The 15,362-nt window shown below is 35.8% G+C and overlaps 3 protein-coding genes and 1 non-coding gene across 6 annotated transcripts; 1 reads left to right on the top strand and 3 right to left on the bottom strand.

Moving 5' to 3' along the window:
- Window positions 1-631: 631 nt before the first annotated feature.
- Window positions 632-4,406, top strand: LOC111783115 (ERAD-associated E3 ubiquitin-protein ligase component HRD3A). Its single transcript, XM_023664004.2, has 6 exons — window positions 632-1,274; window positions 1,416-1,904; window positions 2,690-2,905; window positions 3,117-3,440; window positions 3,533-3,775; window positions 3,887-4,406. The coding sequence occupies exons 1-6, from the start codon at window positions 720-722 to the stop codon at window positions 4,115-4,117; spliced, it is 2,058 nt and encodes a 685-aa protein (XP_023519772.2). The 5' UTR covers window positions 632-719; the 3' UTR covers window positions 4,118-4,406.
- Window positions 4,407-4,520: 114 nt separating this feature from the next.
- Window positions 4,521-10,910, bottom strand: ATPOT1B (Nucleic acid-binding, OB-fold-like protein). 3 transcript variants are annotated; one of them, XM_023664196.2, is made up of 10 exons: window positions 10,680-10,910; window positions 9,313-9,449; window positions 8,306-8,495; window positions 7,949-8,013; window positions 7,641-7,729; window positions 6,783-7,058; window positions 6,607-6,683; window positions 6,409-6,467; window positions 5,812-5,964; window positions 4,521-5,065 (listed from the first exon to the last, which is right to left on the bottom strand). In XM_023664196.2, the coding sequence occupies exons 1-10, from the start codon at window positions 10,801-10,803 to the stop codon at window positions 4,853-4,855; spliced, it is 1,383 nt and encodes a 460-aa protein (XP_023519964.2). In that variant the 5' UTR covers window positions 10,804-10,910; the 3' UTR covers window positions 4,521-4,852. The 3 variants fall into 3 exon arrangements, with proteins under 3 accessions (XP_023519964.2, XP_023519966.2, XP_086976720.1); XM_087120594.1 differs by lacking the exon at window positions 4,521-5,065 and adding an exon at window positions 5,072-5,449; XM_023664198.2 differs by lacking the exon at window positions 8,306-8,495 and having other exon boundaries at window positions 7,949-8,023.
- On the bottom strand, window positions 10,401-10,497 carry LOC111783750 (small nucleolar RNA snoR113). Its single transcript, XR_002813431.1, has one exon. It is a non-coding gene; the product is annotated as a small nucleolar RNA snoR113 (small nucleolar RNA).
- Window positions 10,911-11,960: 1,050 nt separating the features above from the next.
- LOC111783493 (protein C2-DOMAIN ABA-RELATED 4-like) lies at window positions 11,961-13,793 on the bottom strand. Its single transcript, XM_023664423.2, has 4 exons — window positions 13,346-13,793; window positions 13,160-13,255; window positions 12,349-12,631; window positions 11,961-12,272 (listed from the first exon to the last, which is right to left on the bottom strand). The coding sequence occupies exons 1-4, from the start codon at window positions 13,517-13,519 to the stop codon at window positions 12,067-12,069; spliced, it is 759 nt and encodes a 252-aa protein (XP_023520191.2). The 5' UTR covers window positions 13,520-13,793; the 3' UTR covers window positions 11,961-12,066.
- Window positions 13,794-15,362: the final 1,569 nt, after the last annotated feature.

Here is a 15,362-nt window from a genome sequence, read left to right as displayed (position 1 = left end):
AATATTTTATATTTAAAAAAAAATACTATGTGAATATGCTTCAAAAATTTTAAAAGAAAATTGGGTAGATCTTTTTTAAAATTAACTAAAGAGTTATTAAATTTGAATTTTTGAAAGTACGAGTTGACTAAAATAGATCAAAATTTTAAAATTTTAAAATAAAAATACATTATTAATATTTGATTTTACCATAAAAATTAACTTTTTTTTTATTAAGGCCATAAAGGCTCTAATTTTTATCTTTAATTTTAAAAAGTTAACAGTAGATTTTGATTATTTAATTTTAATCTTAGTAAAGTTGTGAAATCATTTAAATATATAATTTAAATTAATGAAATTAAAAGATTAAGATAAATACTTTATATTTAAAAAAAAATCTTCAAAATTAAATAGTAAATTAAAAAATACTTAGAATAGATTAGTTAGAATGTGATATTCAGAATATAATGTGTTTTTAAAAAATAATTTTGATAAATCTTTTTCAATTTGAATCGACATATTTTCCGAACAGATGTGCTTACGTGTCGAAATTTGATTGGATGAATGACAGTAACCTGACGTGTAAGCGTTGGATGTCGTCGTTTAATCAGATGGTCGTATCTCGCAGGGCAGGATCTTTCTCGCAAATTCTACAGAGGCTTCTTCTTCTTCTTCCTTCTTCCTTCTTCCTTCTTCCTTCTTCCTCCTTCTTCTTCGTGTTCTTGAAAAATTCAATCCCAATGCAGATTAGGATGCAACTGCAAGCTCGTAGGCTTCAGTTAATTTTCTTAATTATATGTCTATGTTCTTTTTTCATCAACGCTCGTCCGTTTCTCATTGTCATCTCTCAAGATGACCTCAAGGATGCTGCGTCGCCCGACGACTCCTCCGATTCAGCGAACTACGACTCGGCCGAGTGGGACGAGTTCGGGGAGCCTGAATCTCAAAACGCCGCCCAGGAGCTTGACCCCGGTACTTGGCGCCCGATTTTTGAACCGGATTCTCCCGCCTCTGACCCCGACGCGCCGGAGGATCTGTACTACACTGCGTTAGGGAAGATGATGACAGCGGTGAGCTCTGGTGACCTGAGGTTGATGGAGGATGCGGTAGGGGATATTGATCAAGTTGCGGTGGAGAGTGGGGATCCGCACGCGCAATCGGTGCTAGGGTTATTGTATGGAATGGGGATAATGAAGGAGACGAATAAGGCTAAGGCGTTTATGTATCATTATTTTGCCGCGGAAGGGAATAAGCAATCTAAGATGGCTCTTGCATATAGTTACTTCAGGCAAGAAGTAAGTGCGACCCTGCGAGCTCTTTAGTTATTGAATTGTGTTTAATTAATGAAGTAATTGTTGTTTTATCGGTAGGCATATATGGATTTGTTATTCTTTTACTTGTCGTGTTTCCAATGCGTAATTCTTTCTTGGTTGCAGATGTATGAAAAAGCAGTTAAGCTTTATGCTGAGTTAGCAGAGGTAGCCATTAATAGTTTATTAGTTTCCAAGGATTCTCCAGTAATTGAACCTGTGAGGATCCATAATGGAGCAGAGGAGAACAAGCAGGCCTTGAGGAAGTCTCGAGGAGAGGAGGACGAGGACTTCCAAATTTTGGAATATCAGGCGCAGAAGGGTAATGCTGGAGCCATGTATAGAATTGGGCTATTTTACTACTTTGGACTTAGAGGGTTGAGGCGTGATCATGCAAAAGCATTGATCTGGTTTTCCAAGGCCGTGGATAAAGGTGAACCAAAGTCTATGGAACTACTTGGAGAGATATATGCAAGGGGCGCCGGAGTCGAAAGGGATTATACTAAGGCACTTCAATGGCTAACTCGTGCATCCAAGCATCCATCATTTTCTGCTTATAATGGCATAGGATATTTATACGTTAAGGGTTATGGAGTGGAGAAAAACTTTACCAAGGTAAGGTTCCCATTATTTCTGTCGAAATTGCTATTTTAACTTCGAATTTCTGTCTCCATATGTTGCTGTAATTCTTGCCTCGGAGTTGTCTTAATTAGATACCATTAACTTAACCCACTATACCTCAGGCGTTACATTTTCCTGGATCATAAGTGAATTGGAGAATATTTGATTTAATGGTGTATTCAATTCGTATGGCAAGCTGAACTGTTGTTAGTCACTTGTGCCCGTAGAAATCTGGTGGCTTATTTTCATTCTTTTGTTCTATTAGTTGAATTGCACTTACCTATCAATTGTTGTCACCCTACCTTAACTGTGTGTATTTTAGTGGTAGTCTCTTGTTCTATTGACTGTTCATAGTAGTATACTATATTCTCAGAAGTTTTGTGTTATCTTAGATTGTTTTACTTTATTATTTTGTCAGCCCCCAACTTTTGTTACCTTAAAAGGTAGTTTTTTTTTATTTCTTTTTTGCAATATCTGCCCTTTTGAATCTCTGATGGGCATTGAATTTTTCTTGGAGGATGTAACATGATCTTGCTCCCATTTTACCACCACCACATGCCCTTAGTCGTTGCAAGATTTGGATCTTAATGCAACTTTTGAATGCCTATCCTTTTCTTTGTATTTTCATGTTCTAAATGTTGTTTTCTTCAGTATATGTTGATATGGCACCTGAATTACTGCTTGTTTCATTTTTTTTTCCCACTTCAATTCTCTGCCTACATCGTGTATAACATATGTCATCATTGCATGTTCCCCACATGCTACGTCCTCTAATACAGGCCAAGGAGTACTTTGAAAAGGCTGCCAATAACGACGAGTCTGGTGGTCATTATAATCTAGGAGTTATGTATCTTAAAGGAATTGGGGTAAAGAGAGATGTGAAGAAGGCATGTACTCATTTTATAGTGGCTGCAAATGCTGGACAACCAAAGGCATTCTACCAGCTGGCAAAGATGTTTCATACTGGTGTTGGGCTCAAGAGGAATATTCCTATGGTAAATTCACTCGACTACATTTTCAAAGCCCCCCAGTCCACTCTCCCATTTAAAAGCATTATGAAATGTCTTACTTCTATTTTCCTTAGTTGACCTGGGTAAAATTGGTTTTCTGGAACAAACGTTTCATTAAAAACAAAATCTGAACTTATTATTAGGGATCCTAATAGACCACAGATTCTGTAAATAATTGAAGTTTCAACCGTTGCAGGCTAGTGCATTATACAAATTAGTAGCTGAACGAGGGCCTTGGAGTTCATTGTCTAGATGGGCATTGGAATCATATCTGAAAAGTGATATTGGCAAGGCATTTTTCTTGTACGCAAGAATGGCTGAGCTAGGATATGAGGTGGCACAAAGCAATGCAGCATGGATACTTGACAAATATGGAGAACAAAGCATGTGTCTGGGAGAATCTGGCTTTTGCACAGATGCAGAACTACATCAGAGAGCTCATTCTCTTTGGTGGCAAGCATCCGAGCAGGGCAACGAACACGCTGCTTTACTGATTGGGGATGCATATTACTACGGTCGGGTATGTTCTGAGAGTATTTCTTTTGAACCACAAATGTTCCAAAATCACGTGTTTGAGATTTTTCATTTTTCTACGTTTCCATTTCCACCCAGGGAACCGACGTAGATTATGATCGTGCTGCTGAAGCATACATGCATGCTAAATCCCAACTAAATGCACAAGCCATGTTCAACCTTGGTTACATGCATGAACATGGTCTAGGCCTTCCGTTTGACCTTCACCTAGCCAAGCGTTACTATGACCAAGCTCTGGAACTTGATCCAGCTGCCAGGTTGCCAGTCAAGCTGGCCCTAGCAAGCCTGTGGTTAAGGAAGAATCATGCCGACAGTTTTCTGGTGGGTTCAATGAACTTCTTTTCTTAATTCTTTTCTTGCAATAGTCCATTTTCCTGCCTTATTATAGACGACCTGGATATCAACTGAGGGTGTTTCTGATGTGTAAATTAGGTCCATGTGATCGATTCGTTGCCAGAAGTGTATCCAAAGATTGATGTATGGGTGGAGGATGTACTGTTGGAGGAGGGAAATGCAACAATTCTAACTCTATTTGCCTGCCTCCTCACTGTCCTATATCTTAGAGAGCGGCAACGGAGGCATGCAGTTGTTCGGGCTGCTGCTGCTGCTGCTGCTGAGGCTGTGCCACTCCACCCCAATGACCACGTGGCTGCACAAAATTAGATCACTGCCTGTGTTGTCTTTTGTTTTCAATGAGGTAATGAGAATCTTTTCTTTAACGTTATGTACAGGAAATTAGAATTCAACTGCTTAGAGAGAGCTTTTGCGTTCTTGGGACTTTCACAACACAGAGTAGAGGAAGAACTTCAAGATGTTTATCACCGGGATCATAGAAAGCAAAGATTTTTATATATTTTTTCTGTGATTTATTTCGTGGCAATTGCATTGTAGATTTTTAAGAGACTGCACTGTCTTTTGCTGATCCTACTAATTGAACTTTTTTACATGTGAATTGCTCGGGTCTAAATTAGTTGAGTTATGATCTTACTAATTGAACATTTTTACATGTGAATTGCAGAGTCGTACTTTCATGTGCACGTATATTAACATGGTTCCTCATTGATCGTAAACTAACATGGTTCCTCATTGATCGTGAGGAATCTCAATATGATAAGGTCAACTTAGCTAACTGTGTTACAAAATAACAGGCACCAGAGTAGCGACAACTAATATGTATACATTGTCTTACAGAAAACAGAGTATGTACAACTAATTATCAAAAATATCCTAAAAACAAGTTTATTTTCACACAGTTTGATCACTTGGCATTCTTCAACAAAATAGGAGTGAGCGCTGTCTTCCACTTGCTTGCTACCAAAAAATATCTGAAAGCTGCTTTTCCAATCAGTTTAATGAGAAAGAGTAGTTGAACAACATGGGAGGCGGGCGTTCCATCTATTAATCTGCTGCTACTAGCCGAGTGCCAAATATTCTGTACTGTCTACTTCCCCACGCATCTTGTTTATCAAGGTAATAAGATTTTAGGCAGCACTGCACCCATGGAGGATTTCTTGTACTCGCTTCATTTTTCTCACTTGCTGAAACCCCAAGTAACTTGTTTCGTTTCCTTGTTAAAACATCAATTGATGGATCGTCACCAAAGAATTTGTCCTTGAGCGGATTAAGACAAATGTGAAAAACAATCAGAAGAGAGCCAATAAGCACAACTACAGCCAATATTATGAAATCATGAACACAATGTTCTAGGGAATTATTATCTTACACGAACTAAGGGAAAAAAAATGCACAACTACGCTACTGCAACTAATGAGTGTTTTGCTATGTCAAAACATATTTTAAATATGGTGTTTTTTCCACAAATCACATACAAGAAAGGTCTATTAATGAAACAATAGAAAAAAGACTTGAAAGAGAAATGTGCTACAAACTACGGTATGTGGAAGCTCTAGGATAAAGGCTCACAAGTTGACGGGGCTTAGTTATGGTTGATTCCAGTAAATTTCAGATAGGAAAGGGGCCTTCCCGTGCTTCGACCTAAGATAGGAGGAGAGTTTGGTTTAGTTGGCCTAACCCATATTTGATTCAACCGTTCCTACCTTGATTTTTCAGATTTTTTTCCTCTCTTTTTCACCTCCCAAATTTCCTTCTCTCATTCTCTCTCCGCTCTCTTTCCATAAATCAAGTGATTTACTGTGCTCGCCAGTAAATAAAACCTTAATAAGGAAACCGATCATCCACAATTTTCTTTCAGGTTCCCTAAGAATGAAAATTAAATAATCCAAGTAATGTTAATAGTAAGGGACTAGAACATCAATTTCCATTCTTCTAAATACTCTGTGAACGGAAAGTAAACATTCCCAGAATGCATGTAGTATGAATGGTAAAAAGAGTCTTACTCCATCCTCCGCATATAAGAAGGCATGGATTCTTGCAGTTGGATCTTCTAGGCTCAGCCTAACCCTGTAAGTCCCTTCAGGAGAGCGGAAGTCCTCGGCCTGGAATGGATACATTGCTATAACTCGTACAACACATTTGAATTTTGCAGTTACCTGTCAAGTGTAAACTTCATCGATCAAGAAATAAAGTCAAGCAGTTTGCAAAAGGGGTGTCTCACCGGAATGACAACTGTGGACATCAAATGGGTAGCCGAGAAAAATAAACAAGGATTTTGAAATATGTGAGGAAGAAGTTTTCTCTCGAATACATTCATACAATCAATATATGAAAGAGGGAATCGGCACAACAGAAACAAAATAAGTGAAAGCACGCGTTCATTTTGAAGACCATTCATGGAACCTTCAACATCCATTTAAATGTATCACCGTCAACAATAAAGCAAAAGAAAATTGTGGCAAGGACTTGCATTGAAAAATCCAAAGACGCTACATCTAAAATTTCAGAAAATCCTACAAAGTTTCGGAATTTACATAAACCATCAAGAAAGAAACACTTCTCAACAAACAACCTGAACCTGCGATAGAGAGATGCAGTACCTTTGAATATGTCAAAACATCCATCAGTGTGGTAAACGGTTCATCATTGTGATCAACCTCTGTTGAAGGAACAAGATAATCAGCAAATTGCCACTGGAAGAAATTCTAAGTAAAGTTTAATCATAAAAAATAGTTTAAACTCAAGATCGAAGTAACCATTGCAATAAAATGAAATTTCATGAAAATATAACTTCAAACCTGTAGTGGGTAAAGGCGAAGGAAAGCTCCAGAAAGGAACTCTGCCCAAAATTGATGCTAAACGCTCCTCATATGATCTAATGGTTAAATATGATTGTGTATCAAAACCTATGGGTAAGAGATTGAATCATGAATCTATGTGTATTTTATTGAAGATGCGATAATGGAAAGTTAACCTTTGGCGCAATTGTATGGTATTATCTTCATTTGATGTATAACGAAGCTTTGAAAATGTTGTCACCACAATTTGGAAGGATCCAACTTGCATTTCACATAAGACATTCATAAATTTCATCCATTTACCAGTGTTGAGCATGGATAAACTCTGCTTCTCAATCCCTTTGTCAAAGATCAACCTCAGGATAGAGCCAACCGGAGGTAACGTACATAAGACGTCTCTTGGCAAAACCAATGGTCCCAATTGTTGTGCATTACGAATTTCATCTGTTAACCTGGGTCGTGCCTAATAATTATTAACAAATTCCAACATAATATGATTTCAATGAAAGGTATGTTACACCTAATGAGAATTAATATCCTCCCCCAAGAGAAAAGAAGAAATATATATAATATATAAATCCTTCATAAATCATAATGCATCCTGATGAATTAAAAGAGAAAGATCGTGTTAAAGTACAACTATATATATATATATATATATATATATATATATATATGTATATATGTATATATATGTATATATATGTATATATATGTATATATATGTATATATGTATATATATGTATATATATGTATATATATGTATATATATGTATATATGTATATGTATATATATATATATATATATATATGTATGTATATATATTTTGCATTCATAAATAAAACCTAAAAGAACATGATATGCAGACGCCACACCCCTGTACCACTTTATTGTTAACATGCAATTGCTTACCTATAACCTGATACAACCAACTCAACATCACAGGATATGAGCTACACCAATTATCAACATTTGTACAACCAAAAGAACATGATATGCTTTTATAAACAAATTTCAGCTTGATGAACTTACTTTGTGTCAATGCTAATTGGATGAGCATCAGTTCCATCCCAAACAAAAGCCAGAGTCCCATTATTAGCATCCTCACACATGTAGACAATCTTCAAGCGGGAGACAGAGGGAGAGAGAGAGTTAGACTAACTGGGATAGAATAGGATGCATGCCAAACCACTTCCAAGAATACTTGTTAAAATATTTGTTAAGAAAGTCAGTTACCTTAACAAAGCAGAGGGAAAGAATTAAAAAATGTTAGTTTTTCACTAAGGATAAAACAGAGTGAAAAAGGAACACCATAGAATTTTTTAAAAACAATTCCTCACCTTGCAGATCAAATTAACATGCTCGCTTTCCTTGATATCTCTCACAAATGAAAAGCTGGTTGATCCTACAAAATTCTGTGTTAAGTCAATAGTTTTTCAGGTCAAGTTATGCATAAACTGTTTTATATTCTAGGTTCACATACACTGGCCAATGAGTATATATGTCCTTAATCCATACATGTGTCCTTAAATGGAGGCCCGCTGTTATTGGCCAAATTTTGATATTTTAGTTCCCTAAGTTAAAATTATCTGCATTTTTTAAAAGAAAGTACTATAAACTCCTTGGGATTAAAGAACAATAAAAGAAAGCCATCACTCTAAATTGTTTGTCTATAGACAGCACACTTCACTGCAGACCTTCATCAAGTTCAAAACCAACCAGCCAATCCCTCAGACTCAAAATGAACATTTTATCGTGATCTCTGGGTCGAAATTTTGGTGAAACGTCATACGGTAGAAAGCCTGATCCATCTTTTCCTTCATACAAAGCAAATGAAGAAAACTTCTTATTGAAGACAGCATATATTTCCCCCTGATGAATTTTCATCTGCAATTATCACTTGATTTCTGAGATAGTCATTGACCACCTATCATTTATATTCGTAAGAGTGACAAGAAGACTATAACATTATGATATAAAAATGTTCAACTGCTCGAGTAGACAAGTAGATTCATATATTCATCCAATACCTTTCATTTCCATTAAATGTTTCAAGAAACTTGTGACAGGTGTCAAGAAATTTCTTTCAACCTAATTTCTTGCTATAGTCAAAATCAAGTTAATAAGCAAGTGCCAAACAAGTTTAGTCCCATCAATACCATATGAAGCTTAGAAATATAGAAGTTAAGATTTAATATAGTAGGCTAGGCAGGGGAAAAAGAAATCTACTACAACAAATAAATTAATGGCTTCAAAACAAGTCTGTCCGATTTATTCATTCTTCTCTCGGGCAGGACAAACGATTTTATTGGAGAATACTAAAATGACAAATACGAGTATAAGGATTCAAGACAACATAGGGGGCAGAAAATGTATATTAAAAAATATTTGTGTATACACAAAAATATACTTATCAAAATCACATCCCCTAATATAGTCAATAGATTTTGGTGTGAATTAAGCAGTACCATCTGCTTTCTTCCTATTTTTTCCATTCATTTCAAATTCAAAAAGTTGCTAGTATAACAAGGTTTTCTCCCTCTCAAACTGAAGAAAATAAATGCTGAAATTTTTAAATGAAATAAACAATACTTGAGAACAAAACTATCTATTTGAACAAGATGCTGAAACATGAAATAAAGGAAACAAGTGGAAAAAGTACATTAAAATAAAATTTTACACAAGATTTAGTATCATTGAATACCAAAACATGAGACAGTTGAATGATATCTCCAGCTGAAGCAACGTGGGGAAGCTTTTCCAAACTTTCAGCAAAAATATTTGCAGTAATTCCAGGTGTTTGATGAGATTGATCAACAATTTTTACAGCACAATAGCAATCTGCAAAAGTATGTAAATGATCTCAAAGTATGCAGGACCTCAATGAAACAAATTGTAGCTCAAAACTATTGAAATTAAAGGCAGATACAGGGAATGATGAAAATAGTAATTTATATAACCCAAAGAATCAAAAATAAATTTAATTGACCAGGTTACAAGATGTGCCACATGTAGATTATTCAACTTTCAAGTAGAAGAAAAATCCAGGGTCTAAAGCATTTATTCATCACACAGTATTCGGATAGTTAAATCTAGGCATATTGTGTTTCTGTAAGCTCCCACGAATGAGCGAAGTCAAAATTTTCTTTGTAATAGCGACTCATCATGCTATTCATAGCGTTGCATCTATGGAAACTATTGGGGGGACCTTTGCACGTAGCAAACAAACTAAATTCTTCCCTTCTAGCAGAAATAATCAAACCCAAATATACAAGATAATTTACTGAACAGAGAAAACATAGATCTGTCCATGTGATATCCTCGTACATATGAAAATACCAGCTTGAAGAGTTTTAACATAGACGTTACTTCAGTGATACATATCTTCAAATCAAGGTGAACTTCAACCTTCCCAATTCTCGATCCTAAAATTTTACTTAAAGACCGAGAATAGGACCCAATAATTAAACCGTTAGTACTTGTTAATACAAAATAGGAGAGACAGAGGATTGCACAGACGGGTGGGTAAAGCAGGACAGAAAAAACTTAGAAAAGCGTTTTCGTGTAAGATAAAATAAAACAAAGTAGCAGTACATGATGCCAAAGCACGCACTTGAGACCAACTAGAAAATGATGTTATAACACTCCTATTTCCCCCACAAGACATCAGCTATCCAAGAGAAACCAGGAGATTTACAAATACATAACGAGTCTAAATATGTACGCACATTGAGTCATCAAAACACAAAGAATGTAGCGCGCGAAATGCGTAATGTTGTACTGTTATAAGAACTGGCTCAGCAATAACACCTTACTGCAGACATATCATCAGTCTACTACCGTCCAAACGGAAGCAGCCGTAAGTCCGGCCTTTGATTCATCATTGCCAGTAACAAGTTACACGCGAAACGATGAAATCAATGAAATGAAAATAAAAGATACTCAGAATTTACTAAAAATCGACATGTTCCGGAACTAAAACTCACACAGCTAACAATTTCAGGGGAGTGAATCACACAAACAAAATCCATTTCTATGCAACGAAATGGAATAAATAGAGAGGAACAATACCAGTGCCCTTAGTTCGCCTGGGGAAACCGAACTCGATAATAACACCAATAAGGTTAACCTTCATGTTTATGGCGACAATGGCATCTCTAATCTCCATGAATTTATAGTCGTCTCCGCTCCCCATGCCGTGAGCCCCGAGCTTTCGACCGCGCAAGCAGTTCCCCAAACCCTCTGTCCTTCCGGCTTAGGGTTTTATTTTTTCCTTACCCCTCGAACTTTCCCGCTGTATTTTTCCGCGTCCAATGTGAATTTATTTATTTTGTTTTTTACATTTGTGTGAAAATAAATAAATAATCATCCCGCCTCCAACCAAATTTATTACAATCAATTATTTAAAAATAATAATTCAAAATTATTGTTTTTTTTTTTTTCCCCCTCAAGTATTTCATGGACACTTTAGTCTTTCCCAATCAATATATTGAAGATAATATTGTGTTCATATTTTCCATTTTCAAATTATATTTTAATAATAAATTTATTTACTTTTCCAATTAATTATAATTTTTATCTAGCGATGTTGCACGAGCAACTGTTCGGAGATTAAGCTATTAAAAACATGTATGAGACATGGTGATACACATAGCTGAATAGAAGGGGATGGTGAGTCACTGTGTTCAAGTCAATCACAACTCGATAACGTGAAAAGTAACTAGGCTTAGGTGGGTTTTCATCTTGAGATGCATGTGCGTGTAAATCCCATATCAATAATGTGAGATTGCACATCGATTGGAGAGGATAATAAAGCATTCTTTATAAGGGTGCGGAAATTTCTTCCTAGCAAACGCATTTTAAAAACCTCGAGGGGAAGTCCAAAAAGAAAAACCCAAAAAGGACAATATCTACTAACGATAGTCTTGTGCTGTTACCAATAGTATCAGAGTCAAACACCAGGCGATATACTAACGAGGAGGCTGAGTCCCAAAGAGGGTGGATACTAGACGGTATGCAAGTAAGAACATTGGACCTCGAAGGGGGTGGATTGAAGGAGTGAAAGAGTGCCAGTAAGAACACTGGACCTTCGAAATGGGGTTGACTATAAGATCTCATATGAGTTGAGAAATAAAACGAAGTATTCTTTACAAGAGTGTGATTGAAGGAAAGCCCGTCTGGGGTGTTAAAAGTAATTAGGGTTAGATGGGTTGCCATCTCGAGACATGTGTGCATGTAAATATATATATATATATATATATATATATATATATATATATATATATATATATATATATATATATATATATATATATATATATATATATATATATATTACGTAACGCTCAAAACCAATTCGATCATACAAAATAAATATATTGCTTCACATATTCTTCAAATGAACAAAAAAAAAAAAACAAAGTCATTCAAAGTTAAAAAATGATTAAAAAAATGAAGTTCATTTCTTATATAAACAGCGTTGGAGAAGAAGTGTAGACTTGAAGCGATTCACATAGTTAGCGACGCCGGGTACACGCCACGTGGGACCCCAAGCCTTCTTTGTTTTTGCCGGTATCTTCTCAAGACGCTCCTTTTCTTTACCAGGTTCAACCGTCGTGTAACCGCTCAGTTCCATCCATGTCTTGGAGCATGTGGTCAATGCAGCTACACCAACACCATGTTCGTTCAAAATCATGCATAAATTACTCTTTTTTCACTTCTTAAATAGGGTTTTACGAACCTTTAGAACCGGGTAGATCGATCCATAGCAGCTGGATCTCGACTTCGCCGCGCTCGACGTTGCGCAAGCGTAGGCAAATGTTTTGAACAACCTTGCCATCCTCCCACACAATGGTGCTCTCTTCAGCTAGGCAATTTTGCCTGCTTGGCTGCACTCTTGACACCACCGTTCCACTTGGTACCTCTGCTAAGTTCATTTGCAATGCTTCGATGAATGGTCCGATCTCGAACTCTGCGACTCCCATCTTGTCGTCCATGCTGAACGTGTCGTGGTCGTACACCGTCTACAATGTTAAAGTATTGATATTGTGAGATCCCACGTCAATAAGGGAAAGAGAACGAAACCTTTTTTATAAGAATTTGGAAATCTTTTCCTTATTAGCTATGGACTTAGCCATTTTCAGATATACTTTGAGGGAGTACATAATGGTGAGGATTGTCGTGGTTCCTAACATGGTATTAGAGACATACCCTTAATTTAACCATGTCAATAGAATTCTCAAATGTCGAACAAAAAAGTTGTGAGTCTCGAAGATGTAGTAAAAAAGTGACTCAAGGGTGTACTTTGTTCGATGACTCCAGAGAAGGAGTTGAGCCTCGATTAATGGGAGGAGGCTGTTTGAGGGCTTCATAGGTCTCAAGAAGGCTCTATAGTGTAGTTTATTCGAAAGGAGGATTGTTGGGGGCTAATTTAATGAATATATCTCCATTCGTACGAGGCTTTATGGGAAGTCTGAAACAAAATTTGAGAGCTTTTGTTCAAAGTAAACAATATCATTACATTGTGGAGAGTCGTGGTTCCTAACACATACCAGCTTGACTGTAGCGTTCGGTTCTATAACAGATAGAGTGAGGTCCTCGTTCCATTCGGGATTGATGTCCTTTTTGATCACGCGGGTCTTCAACTTCTGGCGGTGAGAAAAGAAAACAAGAATGAGGAAGAACAAGAAAGCGAGTTAATGCAACGTGTTTGGAGATTTTAAGGTTAAGGGCGTGACCTGTTTGGACATTTTAACGACAATGTAAGGATCGCTGCTGCGGACGTCGCGTACGGCGAGGTTGACGCCGCGAATGACCCGAACCCGAAGAAGACCCAATAAGCTATCCATTAACGAAGATGAAGGTTGGGCTCCCTCTCCGCCGCACTCTGGACTTTTTGGTGAACCTGCCATCTCTCTCTCGAATAAAGTGGTAGAGAAGGATTCAATTTCGCCTTTCTCCGATGGGTTTTCTTTTTCCGGTGGGGAGAAATGAGAAGCAGAAGATTGGGATGATCGAAGATGAGGGAGAGGGATGGAGTATGTACTGCGAGGTGACCGGGAGATCCGGTTGCCAGACTAGAAGACAATTGGATACCATCTAATTAAGGTTGCTTGTTTGTGGACGTTGACTCCACCTAATTTCAACTGTGACCCGTAAATTCTAATTTCTTTTTTAAACGCCTTTTTTTTTTTTTTTTTTTTATGCCTATACCCTTTTTAGTTTTATGTCGGTATAGTTTTGTTTAATCACAAATCGACAGATAATCTATCCTTTTATCACTTTTGATTAGTTAGTCATTTTGATATGCCAGATCGTCTTGTCTTTAATTATTTTTTTTAAAAATACGTGAGAAAAAAATGTAAAATAATTTCAGAAAGACACCTCACAAATTCTTAGATTCCGAAGATTTTAGACGATGGCACACGAGTAGGATAAAAGGTAAGGAGTCGATAAAACTTCATAATTTTGGGAGATTTTCACAATGAGAGAGACGTTAGAGCTCAAGGCAAGTGCATGAGTGAGTGATTCTCGAAGAACAAAGCCACTTCACCAGTGTTATTGAATCAAAAGTGTTTAAGCGTCTCTTTTTTCTTTGGCTACTATAATATAACTTTGATTATATTATAAGTTTTATTTATTTATTTTTAACTGTATTTATATATTTTTTTAACTCATTAAATATTTATATATATAGAAAAATAATTGTTTTTGGGCCACTTTATCTATTTATGATCTGGGCTATAATCCACAAGGCGAGTTGGGCTTTTCTGTGTGCATTCCAACCCATCACTCACACTAGCAATTGCCAAGTGGCACCCAATTAATATGTTTTTTTTTTTTTTCTTGAAAACAAATAAATAAATAAAAGTAATAATAAATATTTGAATATCTAGTCTGATAGGTTAAATTTGAAAAAATAAATAAGTTGAAAATTAGAATTATCATATTATAAAAAAAATAATATTAATAAAGGAAAGACATATTTTTGAATAAAAACAATATTCTGACATGTTATTGAATGCATGCACCAACCAAAACATGGATCGAATAAATTTAATCTTGAAAATTAGTGTTGGAATTTCTAAAAGATAAAAAAAGAGGAACATTCTCCCAACAAAAGAATTGCACTTGAAATACCAATATTGACCCTGGTTTAACACAAGGGTTGTCTGGAATACGCAACAAATACTTGGTTAATTTTGGCATTAAATGACTACATCCTTATCCATTCATATATTAAGCATAGTTAAACTTGTTGACTTTAATTTTTTGGATTTTTTTTAACACGATTTTATTTCTATTTTCTTTCTTAAAATAAGACCTTATTCAAATATTTATTATTAATAAATACATATTTTAATTAAAAAATAACTAAGACTACATGTGAATTAACTTAAAATAAAAATATTTTTTAAATTCATTAAAACTAAAATTATATTTTAACGTGAAAGCTGCAACAATTAAGTTCGTGTTAGGACCACGCTAAACCATATTATTTATTTATTTATTAGAAAAATTCAAACTCACGTGAGCTCAATAAATAGTCGTATATTAATATAGATGCTATATTCTTATTCTTCATTAGTATATTCAAAACATTATACTAAGTTTTCTTGTAAAACAATTAAACAAATTAATAAGCTACCACTCGAGAGGGAAAGCTAGCGGTTCAAATTCAACCTAAACTATAGATAAAAAATAAAATATAATTTTTATATCTCAGTCTCATTCAATTTTAGACCTGTAACCGTT

Source organism: Cucurbita pepo, chromosome 20, assembly GCF_057944985.1.
Source record: "Cucurbita pepo subsp. pepo isolate OVF chromosome 20, ASM5794498v1, whole genome shotgun sequence".
Classification (NCBI taxonomy): domain Eukaryota; kingdom Viridiplantae; phylum Streptophyta; class Magnoliopsida; order Cucurbitales; family Cucurbitaceae; genus Cucurbita; species Cucurbita pepo.
This window is presented reverse-complemented; position numbering and strand designations above follow the sequence as displayed.